Here is a 17,335-nt window from a genome sequence, read left to right on the forward strand (position 1 = left end):
TGGTGTAAAGAGCCAAGCACATCCCAACCGTAAGCAGTGCGCACCATTGTCTATCAGTGAACCCTTGAGGGCTAATGGCCAGCAAAGCAGCCTCTGGCCATCATCTCCTGCACCTCTCTCCACAGGCACGAAGAGTACCCAAGGTCCCTGTAGCACAAGGGTCCCAAGGGTCCTCAGGGCAAAAGTCAAGAAGGAGGTCCTGATGGATATTTTCCCCAGGAGTCCAGTGATGAGAATCCTGCCTTCCTCTCCAATCCTCAAAGGACTCCCAGCTCCTTGTATTTCTCCCTCCCATGCGGGAAGCCCCACACTCACATCATTCTCCGAGGTCCCACAGAGGATGCAGGATTTGCACTCTATGCACTGCCACTTGTAGGTCTTGACAGCCTCGGTCATGTTCAGGGTGAATTGCAGGCAGGTGGGGTGACCTGGAGGAAGCAGAAATGGCAGCATTAGGGCCAGAGGGTCTGACCTGTCACCCCTCAATGCCACAACATCATGGCCAACTTGGAGGGAGGGTGGGGTAGCACGGGTTGGGGAGTAAAGTGGGAGCCTGGCTGGAGCCCTACCCACCATCCTCACCACCACCCACAGTTACATCAGATCAATGCCCAAAGAGAGAAATAGGTATTAAGCCTTTTGCTGGGGAGAGATGTCATCCAAGTCCTCTTGCCCTAAAAGCCATGGTCCCGCAGAGATGTAACCAGTTGATGAGGACAGAAAGTGGTGATCAGAGAGAAAGAGAAAGGAAATCGCACAGCACAAAGCGACACCATGAGAGTCAGCAGCATTATCTCGCCGGCATCAATTGTGGTGGGAGGTAACACATATGGGCTATTTGCAGCTGAGCCTTCTGATCTGCAAAGCTGTGCACGCTGCCTTAGGGCACCGGTGGGGAGATCAGAGGGACCATGTGAGGCTCCCGGGGACAGAGCTCGGGGGGCACTGGGAGGCACTACACTGCTACCTAAGGTGTCTATGCCCACACCCAGGGGACAAGCAGAAGTCCACGCTAACAGGCCCTATGGAGGGAAGCAGCCTGGCAGGGAGGGCGAAGAAGTGCAGCGTCACTGCCAGGGCGCACAACAGCCAGGTCTACCCTGAAAGGACTCGTCACGGGCTCCAACTCTTCTCTCCATCCTATGTATCACGTTAGCCAAGCCAATAGTAAGAGCAGGGAGGGACATTAATGTGACCTTAGAGGACCCAGCCCCAGCAGACCTACACCGGAGGCTTGGCCTGCAGAGCCGGGCTCTGCTGTCAGCCACTGCCCGCCCAAAAGAGAGACACCGGCAGCGGGACAACTGTGAGCCGTAGAACGTGAAGACCTTGACCTCCTATTTGGCCGGGAAGGGAAACTTGGATGATGTCCCCAGGTTTCCCAGGGCTGTGAATCAGACGGGAATCTGCCCAGACACCCTGGGCAAAGCCCTTTACTGACTCTGTCACAAAAGAATTGACAGTTTTGCCTATTGCTAGGGGTTCACCCTTCTCCCAATTCTGCCAAATCCACCATATAGTGCATGTGTTGCCTCTTTCACGTGAGGGATTGTGAGCTTCTAAAGAAGGATAGTATAGACGGGGCACCAATTAGGGGCAACCAACACAGCGTCCAACCCAGTGTCCCACACAGACAGTCAAGATCCCACACGGTACCACCACTCCTGGGCAAAGCCACATCCCAGCAAGAGGCCCCCATTTCTTCTTTTCCAAACCCTCACAGAGTTCTGTCATGGTCCTTTGGGGGAAATACTATTCAGTAAATATACGGACCCTTCAGATCTGGGCCGCCACCAATGCAAACCACACTGAGTTATCTCTGAGAGTGAGAGTGGGGACAGAATGACTCATGGTGAGGGGAGTTGGGGACACCTAGCAAATAGCAGGTGGGAGCATTGAGGAGGGGACTGATCTAAAAGCATTTCTAGGACTTCTCAGGAGCCATGCAACTTAGAAACCCTCACAGCTCTGAATAACCCTCTCAAAGTGACACCATGCCAGTGACCCTGGAGAGAGCAAAGCCTTACGTTAAAAGCCTGGATGAACATCCAGCTGATATTCCTGACAGCATCTCAAAGATCTGTCTAAGAAGAACACTAGCCAGGGTTGTTCCCTATTCTGATCTCTCACACAGAACACTGGGATGGGAATAGGAGAGAAAATACCAGTTTGAGATTCTGGGTGTTCTGGGCCACAGATGCGCAGGTTCTCAGGACACCTGAGAAGGTTGAAGATGAATTCATGGAGCATATACCTAGAACAGCAGGTTGATGTTGCCCTGTTCCACAGCCTTAGGGCACACCCAGCCACAACCAGCCAGCTTACAGTAATTGTTCATGAACTAGGGTTTATTGAACACCTGCTAGGCCAGCCATGACACTAGACAGAAAAGATACAGTGGTGAGCAAGACCCCCACCCCCAAATCCCTCTAGTTTGGTCAGAGAGAACTCTAATTAATAAACTACCCACATACCTATTTACCTATAATTGTGTAAGTACTGTAAAGAAAAACCATAATTGGCATTGAAAAATCACAGGAGAATCGAATCTAGTCTGAGATGTCAAGGAAACCTTCCCTGAGAAAGATCTTTAAGCTGATACCTGGCAGATGAGGAGGAGTTAGCTGAGTGGGCGAGGGAGAGGATTCCACGTGAGGAGAACAGCACGTGGAGAGGCTCTGAGCAGTGGAGGAGCTTGGCAAATTCAACGGAAGGGAAAGGCCAGTAGGCAGAGGCTTGGCGAGCAAAAGGAGGAGGGCAAGAAGTGCCCAGAGAGGTAGCTACAGCCAAGTTACATGGGCACTTGTGGCCCTCATTTAAGAATTTGGGGCTTTAAAATCATTAAAGCATTTTGAGCAAGGCAGTGACTGAATTGCCTTGTGTTTTTAAAGGAGCATTCCTTCAGCACGAGGGATCTTTGGGTGGTGAAGCAGTTCTGAACCTTGATTGCAGTGAGTTACGTATTGATAAGATTGCATAGAACTATACACATACATGCATAAACACACATGTGTGTGAATGTAAAACCAAAAACATATGGATAAGGTCTGTGATTGCATCGTGTCAATTGCCTGGTTCTGATAGTGTACTATGGTTACGGAAGATGTTACATTGGGGGAAACTGGGTGAAGAGTGCATGGCACATCTCAGTAATATATTTCGTAACTTTCTATGAAGCTATAATTATTTCAATATAAAAAGTTGAAAGGGTCTTTTTAAATAAGGAAAACACAAAGAAAAATTTAAGTCATCAAAAAGGAGGGAAGGAAAGGGAGGGAGGGAGGGAGGGAAGAAGGGAAAGGAAAGGAAAGGAAAGGAAAGGAAAGGAAAGGAAAGGAAAGGAAAGGAAAGGAAAAGAGGAAGGAAGGAAGGGAAGAAGGAAGGAAGGAAGGAGCTGCTGTCTAAGGAAAGAACTGGGGGGAGGGGGGCAGAGGGAATGTAGAGATGTAAGAATTGTTGCCAGGAAACTAGTTTGGAGGCGGATGCTGCTGTTAGGAGAGAGACAAGGATGGTGGAGGTGGAGATTGGAGAAATATTAAAGAAATCATTAACAGGACTTGACCATTATTTGAGCATTGGGAGTGTGGGAAAGAGATGATGAGAAATAGTTTCAAGATTCCGACCTAAGAAACAAGGTGGGTTGCAGTGAAACTTACTCAAATGAGGAAGACTACAGAAAGCATACAGGGACCAAATGGAGGAGGGGGAGGAGTACTCTCTTTTGAGCATGTTGAATTTGGGAAGTCTGTGAGACTTTGGGTGGAAATGTCAAGCGGATGGTCGAATATAGGGGTTTAGAGCTCAAAAGAAATATGAACCAGACATATAAATTTAGCAGCTTTTGCTAAATAGGTGGTCATTGAAACCATGAGAGTTAATGTAATTATCTAGGAAAAGGAAAAAAAGAGAAAGGAAGAGGAGAGAAGAGAGAAAAAAGTCTAGGACTGAGCTTTGAGTAACTCAACTATTTGAAGATCAAAAGAAAGGACCAACAGAGGAAACTGGAAGGACGGCTGGAGAGAGGTAAGACGCAAACCGTGCAAGTACGGGTCACAGTGGCGCAGAGAAGAGCTTTCAGGAAGGAGAGGATGGTCAGCTGTGTTGACTGCCAAAGGTTCATGAGTTTGTCATTGCTCGATAAGGACCCTGAATGAGGGCGTGCTGACAGAGCTGAGCAGAAGCTGCCCTACTAATAATAATACCCCCAGCAGTGTCACCTTCCCTGGGAAGGAAGGTCAGCACATTCCAGAGCGTGACATGGAACTCCACAGCCAGCTGTGCCTCTGGATGCCTCCGGGGTGGTGGTGGGGGGGGAGGGGCGTGCGTGCTTCATGAAGCTGACAACACTCCCCAAATATTTACTGAGAGCCAACTCTCTTTTCAAGACTTCTCGACCACTGTGCTGAGCTCTGAAGACATTTTCTGGGATAGCTTTGGACCAGTGAACAGTAGCAAGTGGGCTTGAGAAAATCCTGTTGGAAGTGTCTCAAAAAATCCCATGGGCTTTCTCTGTGTTCCGGTTTTGAGAAAGTCACCAGCCTCCCCCCCAAAGACCTTCACACCCAAAGGAAGGGAACGAAGCTCACACAGCCTCCACCCCAGGTAAAATGTAAGACTAAGATTAGCCTCAGCTCTGGCCACAGAGCTCCTTCAGCTCAGAATTCAGACTCAAGTGGGAGAGGAAAGGAGGGGATGCAACTTCTCAGCTGGGCAGGGTGAGACACAAAGAGTTAAGTCACCCAAGCTGCCATTAGCAGGTGCAAAAACTAGGCCCAGAACTAAGTCCTCCTTTCTGTGCCACCAGAACAGGTTGCCTGTCTGCTGCCTTTCTCTACAAACAGGAAAATCATTTCCCAGATAAAACTATAGGGATAAGACTTCTTATCTACCATGGAAATGACTGGAATCAAGCATACTGTTGGACAAAAGGAAAAGTTGCTAAGGAAAGTGCTAGAAGCCCATATCTAAGTTTTACTGCTAGAACTCCTTATTTTTGCCCAGAACTAATTTCTAAAATCCTTGGAAGTAAGTGGATAATAGTCTTTCCAATTCAAGGGTGGTAGAAAACAAAGAGGCACATTGGCAGTAAAGCAATTTACTTATGGCCACCCACTACTTAAAGATTCCTGTCTTAATCTCTTTTGTAAAATTAACCATCATTCTCTAACGTGCTTGCTTGGAAATCTAGATTTTCCATCTATCCAGTTTTCTTAAAGCGAGGAATACCTGCATTGCTATTTAAATGGCCCAATGGAGTGAAGGGGAAACAACACTTCCCGGGTCCCCTGGGTGAGATGATTCAACAGGACATTTATAAGATTTCAATTACCAAAATGGATTTAGAAAGTGGCATGGTGTGCATGATTCATCCCAGCCAGATCATTAAAAACCAAGTCCTTCCTGAGTGTTCCTCCAAATTTGTTCTATTAGGAGGGTTCAATAAACCTTCTGCCCGTTTGTTCAGTTGGTCCAGTGGTGAACTTGGTGTAAAGAGACATTCTTAGTCCAGCCCTAACCCCTTCCAAAACGGACCTCAATCTTCCCTACAAGTTGAAACAGGAAATATAACCCATGGCCACCATATGCAGAGACCTAACTTCTGGACAGGGCTTTCAGACAACGGAGATTTGGCTTTGGGGTGCTATTTCAGCAGCTGGGTAGAAAAGGGAAACCAGCGGGATGTGAGACGCTTCTCAGAAAGAAGATTGTTCATGAGGTTGGTATGTATGAAATTGCAGTCTACTGAACTCAGTGAAAAAGAGAAGGCAGGCATCTGAAAGCAGGGACTGCCCCCTTGCCACCTGAAGGATACATGTCATGGCTTTCCAGAACCCATGTGCATAGACGCTGACAATGTTCAGGACAGCGAACAGGAGTTCGTGGTATTCGAGTGAGAAGGCACACAGATAAATACCCAGGCAAAACCAGTGTTCGTTTTATATTTACAGCTGCCTACTTCCACACATGCTCATACACAACTGCCCACACACATGGATATTTCCAACCTTTTAGGGACAAAAATATCTAAATATACCTTGCTGATTGAGTTCACATTACAACTGTGACTTAGAAGCTAACAGAGTCATCAACCAGTCAGTGTCACTCTGTAGATACTCAGCACAGTGAGAGAAACACAGTTCATTTTCAACAAACCCTGGGCAAAAAGAAATCTACAAATGGCTATGACATGTGTCTCTTACATTATGATCCTTATTAAAAGAGTTTTTCATTACATTATTGCCAATATTTAATTTGGACTACGCTAAGCCAAATCACTGATTAAATTAGAGCTCCAGAAAAAAAATTATCTCGCTAGGTATGTGCTGAAAACATAAATAAAATAGATACAAATAACTGTGGAACCAGCATGGTCTATTATTTATTCATTGTGAAATTATAAACACCCAATTTATTTTATTACCTTATTCATCAATGTTGATCTCTTAAAAACTAATTTCTCAGGAAAGGAAAACCTAAATATCCATGGTTCTCAGGCAAGTAACTGCAAAATTCAAATTGCACTCCCTGGTCTGATGCCTGGTTTATAGAAATCATATTATATAAAATATGTAGGATCGATTCCAATCTGAAAAAGCACCAAAAACAAGTCTCCATAGGCATTCATTAGAAAATAATTTGGCTCAAATTTCTAGCAGTTCTCTATATTCATACACACATACAATTTCTAATATTTACATATTGCAAAAATATATAAGAAGCTTTAGCTAAAGAATTTATGCACAGTGCAGTCAAATCTGAATCACCCATGTTAAAGAGTAATTTGCGGAGAAAAAAATATTACTAGCTCACTCCATCAGATCCATTCATTTTCACTTATCCTCTCTCTCCCTCTCTCCTTCTCTGTCTCTCTCTGTCTCTGTCTCTCCCTTCCTCCCTTTCTCTCTTTCTCTCCTTATCTTCCTCTTTCTAACCTCCTCCACTTTGAGACCCAGTTTGTCAGGTGGAAGAAGGAATGAGGCTCTGAGTTATTATACTTAATCTGCAAAGGGAGGAACCAATTCTGAGCCATCAGGAATTTGAACTCTGTGCACATACATTGTGACAAGCATGTTATCTGGGCACTGCTTCCCCACATGGATTACTTCTCCAGCCCTGCTTTGCAAACCTTCTACAAGGATCTACAGGCTTACCTCCCATCTGCCCCGCAAACCTTTTACAATGATCTACAGGCTTACCTCCCATCTGCCCCAGATGTTCTTCTAACACTAAGACATCTACAAATCAAGGACCACAATGGCACTCCAGAGGCACCTGCATGGCTCCCTTTTTTCTCACCATTTTAATGTACTTCAAAGAGGACAAAGAAGAGAAAGAGAGTAGAAAGGATAAAGACCATACAGACAAAAACGCATTCAAGATAAATGATGGTTTATGCCATGGCTGCCTTTTGCTTGGCTAAAACACTTTACCATCAGCAAGTTTGACCCATCTTAGGGGTCTGTTTATCCTCCCTCAAAGCTGTCACACTCTAGGGCATCCAGGTGTCACACAGGAGACAAGCCACAGGGATTGTTGCTTCAATCATTATCATCAATAATCATAGGAAGCCATTCATGCAAGAACATTAGGAGCACTTTTAATGGGCTAAATCACTAAGGGCTCATGGCTCCATTCTCAAATGGCCCTAGATATTCTCCAAGTTTTCACAGTCAAGTGTGGTCTGAGTAGTCTCATATATAAACCTGAGGGCATTTCAGCTGGTCCTCTTAAAGTGAAATAAGGGGATGGGACAGCCTTGACCTGGTTTTATATAACTTACCTGACTGTCCCAGGTTGGGGCCAAGGTACCAGAAAGATGTCAAGAACCACCGTAATGATCCCAGTGCCCCTAGTTAGTCACTGCAGCTGAGTACCAAGGATAATTTATTCATTTACTCATTCCCTCAACAGTGTTTTTTGAATAAATAAATGTGGCCGGCAGTGTTCTAGGCACTGGGGATACAGTAGTGGGGAAAACCAAAACCTGCCCTCATGGAGCAAGTACCACAATTTGATATATGATGCAGCATCTGAGTCCCTGAGAAAAGTCACTTTGCCTCACAGGCCTTAGTTTTCCAATATATTAAATGAAATGATAGGAATCTGTTATCCATGAAGCTGTGGCTCTGTCTATGCCACCTATAAACACTATTTTTAGAGATATTCGTGATCCCAAATTGCCCATCTGGTTGGTGAAATAAACAAGCCTTCTAAAGTTTGCCAGCTGACACTCAATGTGAAAGAAACTAAGAAGGAAATTAAAGTAACCAGTTAGTTCTGCTAGAATTTCTGGCAAATATTCCACTGAACTAGCCCACTCCTAGTCCAATATCACGACAGAAAGCACACGAAATCTAGAAACCAAAAGCACTTTTCATCAACCACACCACCCACCCCCATGCAAAACGTTGGGTCTGTACAGATGGGTGGTCAATGAGTCTGCAGGCAGCAGAGGCCTTGGGTAAGGTTTCATCATGAGCAATATTGAGCTGTTTGTGTGACAGTGGGCAGATATTGCCAGGCAGGAATGGAAGAAGAGGGTCACCAACATGAGGCAACTCAGGTTAAGTCTCCTTCTAAATCTTTAGTTGGAACTGTAGATTGGAGGCAACCATCTGCCAAAGTGATGCTTGTCCCACAGCAGTGCATGGAGCCCAGACTGAGTCGTTGTCCAGAGCCCAACATCAATATTGGATGTGAATCCCTGACATTGGCTGTGCATATCAGGCCTCTCTGGACATCATGAGCATCTAGCCATGGGCGCTGGCTAAAGGCTTTGGGTTTTCTTTGGAAAAGTGAGCCAGAAGAAGAAATTGTTGCTCAGATTGGAGACCCTGCAATCTTCTGTCTGGGAGGATTTTATGGTATAATTGATGGACAGCTGGTGGAAAAGAGCAGTGATTAGTCAACACTTGATTGTCTGTGATCCTCCAACTGCTGATCTTCCATGAATTGGAAGATGGACTCACGGGTGGTCTAAGTTCTCGAGTTGTCTGAGGAGCTTTGCGATGGTATTCCATTTTTTTCTTTCAAAAATATTTCAGAGTTGTACCAAGTCAAAAGAAAAATGATGCTTTCTTGCTTTTCTGGCCTTTTCTATATGCTACTGGGAAGCAATCATAGAAGTGCCTAGAAATAGAGGACTGACAGTGTGTCCATGACACTTAAACACTTTGTCTTTCATTTTATCTTTTAAATCATTTTTAATTCTAATTTTGAGGGTTCTTCTGACTTTGCAATTTACTTTATTGTGATCAGGTTCTTATAGAAGAATAATTCTATTGAATTTGACCAAATTCAATGAGCACCTACAACTGCCAGGAACTATACTAGGTGCTGAAGTTTCAAAGATGAATGAGGCGTGGATCCTGCCTTGAGGAGTTCAGGTTTAGGAGGTGTGATAGGCAGCTTCTGAGATGACCACCAACGATCCCCATCTCTTGGTATTCATAAGCTTGTGTAATTCTCTCCCCTTGAGGGTAGGCTGGACTTAACTGGCTCACCTCTAGCAAGTAGAATATGACAGAAGTGATAGGATGTCACTCCTAATATTAAGTTATAAAAAGACTGTGGCTTTCATCTTTGGCACTCTGTCTTGTGCTTTCTCACTCATTTGCTCTAAGGGAAGTCAGTTGCTGTGTTGTGAGATGTCCTTGGAAAGGTCTCAGTCCAACTTCCTGGGAGGAAATGAATCCTGCTAAAAACCATGCGAGTGAGCTTGGAACAGGATCCTCTCTCAGTCGAGCCTTCAGATGAGACCATAGCCCTGGATGACAATCTGACTGCAACTTCATGGAAACCTTGATCCAAAGGCACTCAGCAAAACCACACCTAGATTCCTGACCAATACAAACTATGAGATAATATTTATGTTTTAAGCTGTTACGTTTTGGAATAATCTGTTATACAGCAACAGAAAACTATTATAGGTTATATCTTTTGAAATGACTATAATACAATGTAATAAGTGCTATAATAGGGGAATGAATAAAGTGCTTACAGATGGAGAAGCAATCAATAATGGGAAGCTTGGGGAAAGCCACTGAGAGGAGGTAGCATTTGAGCTGTGCCTTGAAGGACGAATTTCCTAAGGGAAAAAAAGGGTAAAGAGAATTACAGGGAGAGGAAATCGCAAGAAAGTTAAGGTGCATGGTTTATTCAGGCAAAGTAGAGTAGCTCAAGAAGAGCAGGAGAAAAGGGAAGTGGCAAAAGATGACGCTGAAGAGGTAAGAGGAAAGATTGTGAAGGGCCCCTTATACAGGCATACAGATTGGAATTTGACTCTGTAAGCAGTGAGGAGTCCTCAGAGTTTTTTAAGCAGGGACCTGATTTGCTTGTACCCATGCTTTAGAGAGATGACTCTGGTGGTTAGGACAGAGGGTTTAGTGGAGACGGCTAGGGCAGGATGACCAGTTACAATACCCATTTATTCAAAAAATTTTTATTGAGCACTTACAATGTGCCAGGCACTGTGTGAGGTGCCAAGCAGTGAATAACACAGATAAAAGTTCCTACTCCTATGCAGCTTATGTTCTAGTGGGGGCACTAGCCCAGGACCAGCCTAGAAGCAGTGGTGATTAATGTAGGAAACATTTGAGAGGTAGAATTAGTCAATGGGACATGATTCTTGCCTGGACATTGGTGTGAGCAAGAGGGAAAAATTAAAAATAACACTGAGATTCTTAGGTTGGGCCACAGAGTAGATGATAACACTGTTAGCTGAGATGGAGACAGCAGGCTTGCAGAGTAACAAAAGATTCATGTTGGTACATTGCACTTGTTGTGATGAGACTTTCAGTGGAGCTGTCCTTGGGTCGCTGAGAAAATACAGGTCTATACTCAGGAGAGATGACCAGGCTGGAGATATAGATTTAGAAATCATCAGGTGTGGGTGGTAGATGAAACCTTGGCACTTGGTGAGATACTCAGTGAGAGACCACAGATTGAAAAATAAAAAGGACCTTGTTGGGAGGAGGGGGGAGGGTAATCACCAGAACTAAAAGCATGAAAGGGCATCAAGAAGAGAATTCAGTGAGAAAGACAGAGACAATGGTCACAAAAGGAGGAGAACCTGGAGAGAGCCCTTCATGGCATCCATGGCCACCACCATCAAGGGAGAGATGAAGTAAGATAAGAACTGAAGAGAACGTATTACACTGTGAACCATTGCTGATTAGAACTGGGTAAAGTGATCCCCAAGAGTAGTGGACCCTCATCGTTCTCTGAATGACTGGGTGGTTTCAGCGTTGTAGAGGGAAGAATTCACCAGTAGATTATCTCACAACATGCTTCTCCTTCCACAGGCTTTGTCCATCAGGCTCAGGTTTGGAAATACCATATAAAATAGTCTTAGGAATATTGCCTTTATCTGATTCCATTCGTTGATAGCAGGGGTCATTTTTTTGATGTAGGTTCCATGGCCAAAGCTAGGCCCTGCCAGCATCACTTTCCATCCTTGCCCTAGGAGATGCATCAAGTCTCTGGAAGCCAGTTCGTTCCTTCTGACCTTGGATTGAAGCTCTTCAGTCCCAGGTGTCAGAGCCCTGCCTGCAAGGCTGGGGCAGGTCCTAGTGGAGGCTTTTCCCACAGTTCCAGAGTTTGGTCGAGTGGCCCTGCATATTCTCCAAGAATGGCCAGATCCAGGAGAGATGCTGGTGCCCAGGCAGGAGAGCAGCATTGCAAGTCAGACTGAACAGTGGAGAGGATGGAAATAATCACCAGCCAGTAATGTTGGTGGCTGTGGTGTTTTTTAAAAATGCTGTTGAATTCTTTGATCCTCCTCTTTTCAAGAGGTGGAGAGGCTATTCCTCAACTGTTGAGTGCGGGCTGAACTTAATGACTTGCTTTAACAGATATAGTAAAAAGGAAGTGACAATATGAAACTTTGGAGGCTAAATTATAAAAAGGCACTCAGGTTTCCATTTTGACCTCTCTCTCTCTCTCTTTCCCTCTCTCTCTATCTCTCTCTCTCTCTCTCCCTCTTTCTCCCTCCTCCTAAAAAAGTCAGCTGCTATGTTATGAGCAGCCCTATGGAAAGGTCCACATAGCAAGGAACTGAGAGGGGCCTCTGGTCATCAGCCAGTAAGGAACTGAGGCCCTCAGTCCAACAGCCCAAGATGAGCTCAGCCCTACCAACACCACATGAGCAAGCTTGGAAGCGACTCCTTCAACCCCAGTCAAGCCTGGAAATGACTGCAGCCCCTTCCAACATCTTGACTACCACCTCCTGAGAGAACACGCACCAAAACCACCCAGCTGAGCCATTCCAAGATTCCTGGTCCACAGAAACTATGACATAATAAATGTTTGCTGCATCTGGGGGTAATTTATTACATAGCCACAGATAACTGAAACAGTAGCAAAGGAGAAACAGTAAGGGGTCTGGTGTGAAGGCTCTAGAAAAACCAGGCACTTGACAGGACTCCTGCTTAGGCGAGTCCCAGACACAGAAGGACCAGCACTGGGCTGAACAATGAAGGGCAGAAGTGGGGTTTGGGATTTTATCTCATTTCCTCTGCTCCACGCAGGGCTGTTAATTTTTTAAACGAACAAATAGCAGGTACTAAGACAATTTATGCAACAATGTGGGGATGACTAAAAAAAGAAGTGAATAGGTCTGAAACCTCACCATGCAACAAGAGCACGTCTGCGGCTTCCTGGGCCCAACCTGTCTGCACGGTGCGGGCCAGAGAGGACCTCTTCACCATAGAAGATGCCATCTTTGGCCTCTGGTCTTGACCTCTATTCCCATCTCACCCTCACCCTGCTCCACCCTCCTTCCACCTTCCTGAGCCCCTCTCTCACCTCCAGCAAGCTTTCTATGTAGGTTTTCTGGAACAAGTCCCCCCATAGTAGAAAGTCAGGGACTTCCTGGAAGTTCCACAGACTGATATGAGCAGAGCAGCAACCTACAGCCAGTATGTTAGCTAAAGAAAGCAATGCCTGGACATCTTAATGATAATTCTCACAACGTTTTCAAGTAAACACCTTTCTATTCCCCGCTTTCCTTTGATTCCCCACAATAATCCTGTGAGGTAGGCAGGACAGATATAAGTATTCCTGATTTACAGGTGAGGAAACTGAGGCTCAGAATGGCTCAGGTGGACAGCAGGTCGTGGAACCAGGGCCAGAAGCCATGTCTTCACACCCTCATCCTTTGGACTCTTTCTACATCATGGTCTCTCACTACATCATGACCCAAGATGGCCAACCCAAACGTGGTGGCCCAGCTTGAGTTCAGCTCCTTACTTGAAGCTGTTAAATATAATAGCATTTTCCCCTTTTATTCACAAGAAGTTTGCTAAGGAACAGTAATGTAGGTCACTGAGTTTCTCTGTGCCTCAGTTTCCTCAATTTGTACCACACACAGGTGACTAGTTGTCCCCTAAGGCCTTTTTGGGCCTCAGTGTTCCATGCCTCTAGCGAAATCCTTCAGGAAGCCGGGCTTGCTCACACGAGGCAGGACATCAAGCTCTCACTATCTGGCAGTGGCTAATCTTGGAAGACTCACCCCAGAGTGAGACAGTCCAGCCCACGCAAAGGGGCCCTGGAGGCTGCAGGAAGTAGGGTAGCAGCCTGTGGTGACACTATTGGGCTTCAGCTCCTGAGAATCTCAACAGAGGTCCCCTGACCCCATTGGCCACAGCTTCTCTGCCAGAGGCTGGGGTGGGGAGGTGTCCTTCCTCTCTCCCCACCTCACCATCCCATGCAGCTTTGCTGGGCCAGTTATCCCACATGGAGCTACCAGGATGGACATCCCATCACCAGCTCCCCCAGTTGAGCCTCTGAGAGGAGCACACAAAGACATCTAGCATCCAAAGCCAATTTCACATCAGCCCCAGACACCTCGAGTACACTGTCAGTTAAGAAAGGATAGGAATGTTTCTTACTCACCTTATTTAGGAGAAGAAGAAAAGAGCAGACAGGGCCCCCCTTTTGCATTCACCAGACTGCACCACAATCAAGACACCTACAACCCTACCACCCACCCTGAAGCCCCAAAAAGGGTTCACCAACTCCTTTTAATCCTTTTCCCTCTTCACTCCCCAATTCCCCCACATCACGAATCCACTTTCCAAGTTGTGATGGCAGGAGAATGGAAAATGACGATGACGGTGGTGACAACCAGCTTCCCCTGAAGCCTCTCTCTCAGGCTCCTTGAGCACCTGAGGTCCCTGATATCTTTCAACACCCTCAATGAGAAGGAAACTAAAATGAAGCTGAACCAACCCTACTTAAAGGAGAAACATCCTTGGGCTCCAAACCCAGCACCATCTGTCTGGCCTTGTATTAACTCAGAATTTGCTTCCAACCCCCAACACAAAGGCAGCACCAGCTTTGCACTCGTCCTGCATCTTCGGGCACTCAGTCCAATGCATAGATCATTTTCCAGCAGTCAAATTCTCATCTAAGATTAATCTGACTTTTCCTTACAATCAAATATTTATCCAACAAATTCATGAATGAGAATTGATCTCGCTGTTTATTTAGAAAGCTGGAGGAGTTGATTTTACACGGGCTTTATTTTTTTCCTCTGGATAAATTAGGGAGTTGAGATAGAACAAGAGAAAGCAAATCAATGGCTATTTCCAGTTACCAGCATTGTCTTCAGATTTAATAGAAATGATGCCCTAAGACACATAGTTTATTCAGTATGAAAATACCCATCGATATTAGAGTAATGCAAAAGGAAAGCCTTTCCTGGTACTTTGTAAATGTAGACAAGAGCCTCACAACTGTTTGAAGATTCACAAAGCCCTTCTGATAGGTGGTCATCAACACCGTTCCATAACCAGGGAAATTAAGGCACTGAGTATCTCTGAAATGGCTCTGGTTCACCTGAGGAATAGGTATGAGAGGATATTCATCACCAGAAATCTGACCTCCCTTCAGAGACAGCTAAACAAGTGGCACATGTGCCACTGTTCCATCCCATACTCATGGCAGACATCATTAATCAATTCAACATGCTCTTCGCTCCTCCTGCTGAGGCCTTGGGTCCTTGTCCACACAGCACTCCAATCCACCATGACCATTCTGTGAGTTTGCATACACGAAGAAACCTAGTTGCTACCTCCGAGCTGGAAACTGTTAAGCTTAATAGGTTAAAAGTCTCATGTGAGCACTAAGGATTCGAACCTTAAGGAGGTCACCAAACAGATATTTAACTCCTGTTTGCCTTTCTGTGAGTCAGAGACCCTATCAAAACAACTAGGACCACAAACCAGATGGTGGCCTTGTTTTGTGGTTGGACTAACAGACAGTATTCCTGCAGTCACATACTTCTGTGTACACAGAAAATCATCTGAAAGACCCTTTCTAAAAAGAAAAAAATTTAATAGTGGTTAGTGTTTTTTTCTACTTCATTAGTTATGAGGTACCAACCCACCCCTCCTTAAGTCATTCCTATGTCTCTCATTGCCCACAGCGGGAAGTAAGCTTCTTCGTGTTACAAGCCTCTTTGCTGCCTGGCCACAACTGCCTGTTTTAGATTCATCTTCTTTCTGACCACTGACCCAGCCACTTCTACACCCTATGCAACAGCCTCAAGGAAAAGTACTTGCCGTGATCCTCCCTCTCCCCACCCCCATCCCTAAAAACCTCCTGCTCTTTTTGCACTTCACACTTTTGCACACAAAGGTCTCTCTGAGCCGTCTCTCAACTCCCATTCACAGCCAAACCTGTCAAGCAGATAGTCTACACTCTGGTTACATGAAGTGTGGTCCATGAACCAGTGGCATGAGTATCACCTAGGGGCTTGTTAGAAACACCCACACCAGACCTATGAACCTAAATCTGCATTTTAACAAGATGCACTGCCCTAAATTCACTCCCTCCCTTTCTGGGAAACCCCACCCAGTCTTCCTTCTCTCTAATCTGACTTCCTTCCCCACCTCTCCATCAAAAAGATTCTCATTGAGTGAGTGAATCCGTCAATTCATATATGAATAAAAGGATCCATGAAATATCACTTCCACTTGTGCCCACCCTAGGAACTTCTATTCAGCCTTCAAGTCCAGTCCAAACAGCCCACTTCTGTGAAGACATTTCTGCTCTCCAATGCAGACAAGGAAACCAAAGTGCTGAGAGGCTGGACAAACTGCCCGAGCACACCCAGTGCACCCATGGTGTGCCACCTTTAAGAATGACATCAGGAAGGATTCCCTTGACCTCCCCAGAAGCCCCTCGTGGCCACTGCCGAGGGCAAAACTCCGTGGCTGCAACGGGTATGGCAAGTCACAAGTTGCTTTGTGGACGAGGCCCCCGCATGGGCTGATCAAAACCAGGTTTCCTTGTTCAGGTTCTTAACCACTGGGGCGCCCTCTACCCAGTCTCTCAATCCCCTTGAAGACTGTTGTATGCTCTCTTCCTTCAACACACATCCAAAGAACACACCTCTTTCACTCTCCTGGCCTCAAGGGGGAATTTTTCCTTCTTCTTTGGCGAACAAAGACCTCAGAGAGGAAATATCAGTTGCTGGTCTTTCCACTTCCCCAGGCCACAGCAACGCCGTTCTGGTGACCCAGTGGCTTTCCAGCTTTAGAGTACAGGGGAGAGGTTCTAAACATGCAGGTCCTGATGCAGTGTCCTTGGGCTGCACTTGGTGACACTCTGCTTCCTAGGCTCTCCTCGAGGCTCCTGCATATCGACAAACTGTGCCATGACGCAGGTGTGTAGGACCACGGGCAAGTCCCCCAGCTACCTTGAGTCCAGCTTGGTCAAAAGAGGGCTCCAAAATCTTTCCTGCCCACCTCATCCTTTTATTGTGAGGATCACAGCAAAAGGGTATGTGCTATGGCTTTGTTAAAATGGAAAACGTTCTTTTTGAAGGCAAGGTTTTACCACTCTTCTGCTTGGTTTTGGCACGAACAAGTAACCCTCTATTCCCATTCCCAGAAATTCTGTATTTCTCTCAACCTCAGAGCCTACTGTCAACATACTCTTAAGTGTTTCAGACAGTCCTGTGATTGTTGGATGCAAAGGACATCAATTCATACTGGCCAGTGTCCAGACATACATAAGCTATCATCCCGATAGCAGTTCTGTTCGCCAGAGACCTGGGGGTCTTGTGCATAAGCAGGAGGCCTTAGCTTCCTCTCAGCAGCTTGAGACCGGCAACACACACTCTCTCCCCAAGATAAGGACTTTCAGACAACAAAGCACTTAGAATATTTCCTTTGTGCTATTAAGAACAAACACAGGAGCCCATCCCAGTGTTTGTGGAACTGCTCTGACAGGGGTAGGAGAGATGAAAGATATCATTTCCATTGTGTCATCATGAACCATTGAAAATCTTTGCAACCTAATTAAACTGCACTCACTGAATGACGAGTGA

At 45.7% G+C, this 17,335-nt stretch overlaps 1 protein-coding gene across 1 annotated transcript in view; it reads right to left on the reverse strand.

Annotated features, from left to right (window-relative positions):
• DPF3 (double PHD fingers 3) overlaps window positions 1–17,335 on the reverse strand; it is a 258,374-nt gene that overhangs the window by 10,420 nt on the left and 230,619 nt on the right. Inside the window, exon 9 of the mRNA XM_061182707.1 lies at window positions 316–428. Within this exon, the coding sequence (XP_061038690.1) occupies window positions 316–428 (113 nt within the window). The remainder of the gene's footprint in view (window positions 1–315; window positions 429–17,335) is intronic.

This window comes from Eubalaena glacialis, chromosome 2 (assembly GCF_028564815.1).
Source record: "Eubalaena glacialis isolate mEubGla1 chromosome 2, mEubGla1.1.hap2.+ XY, whole genome shotgun sequence".
NCBI lineage: Eukaryota > Metazoa > Chordata > Mammalia > Artiodactyla > Balaenidae > Eubalaena > Eubalaena glacialis.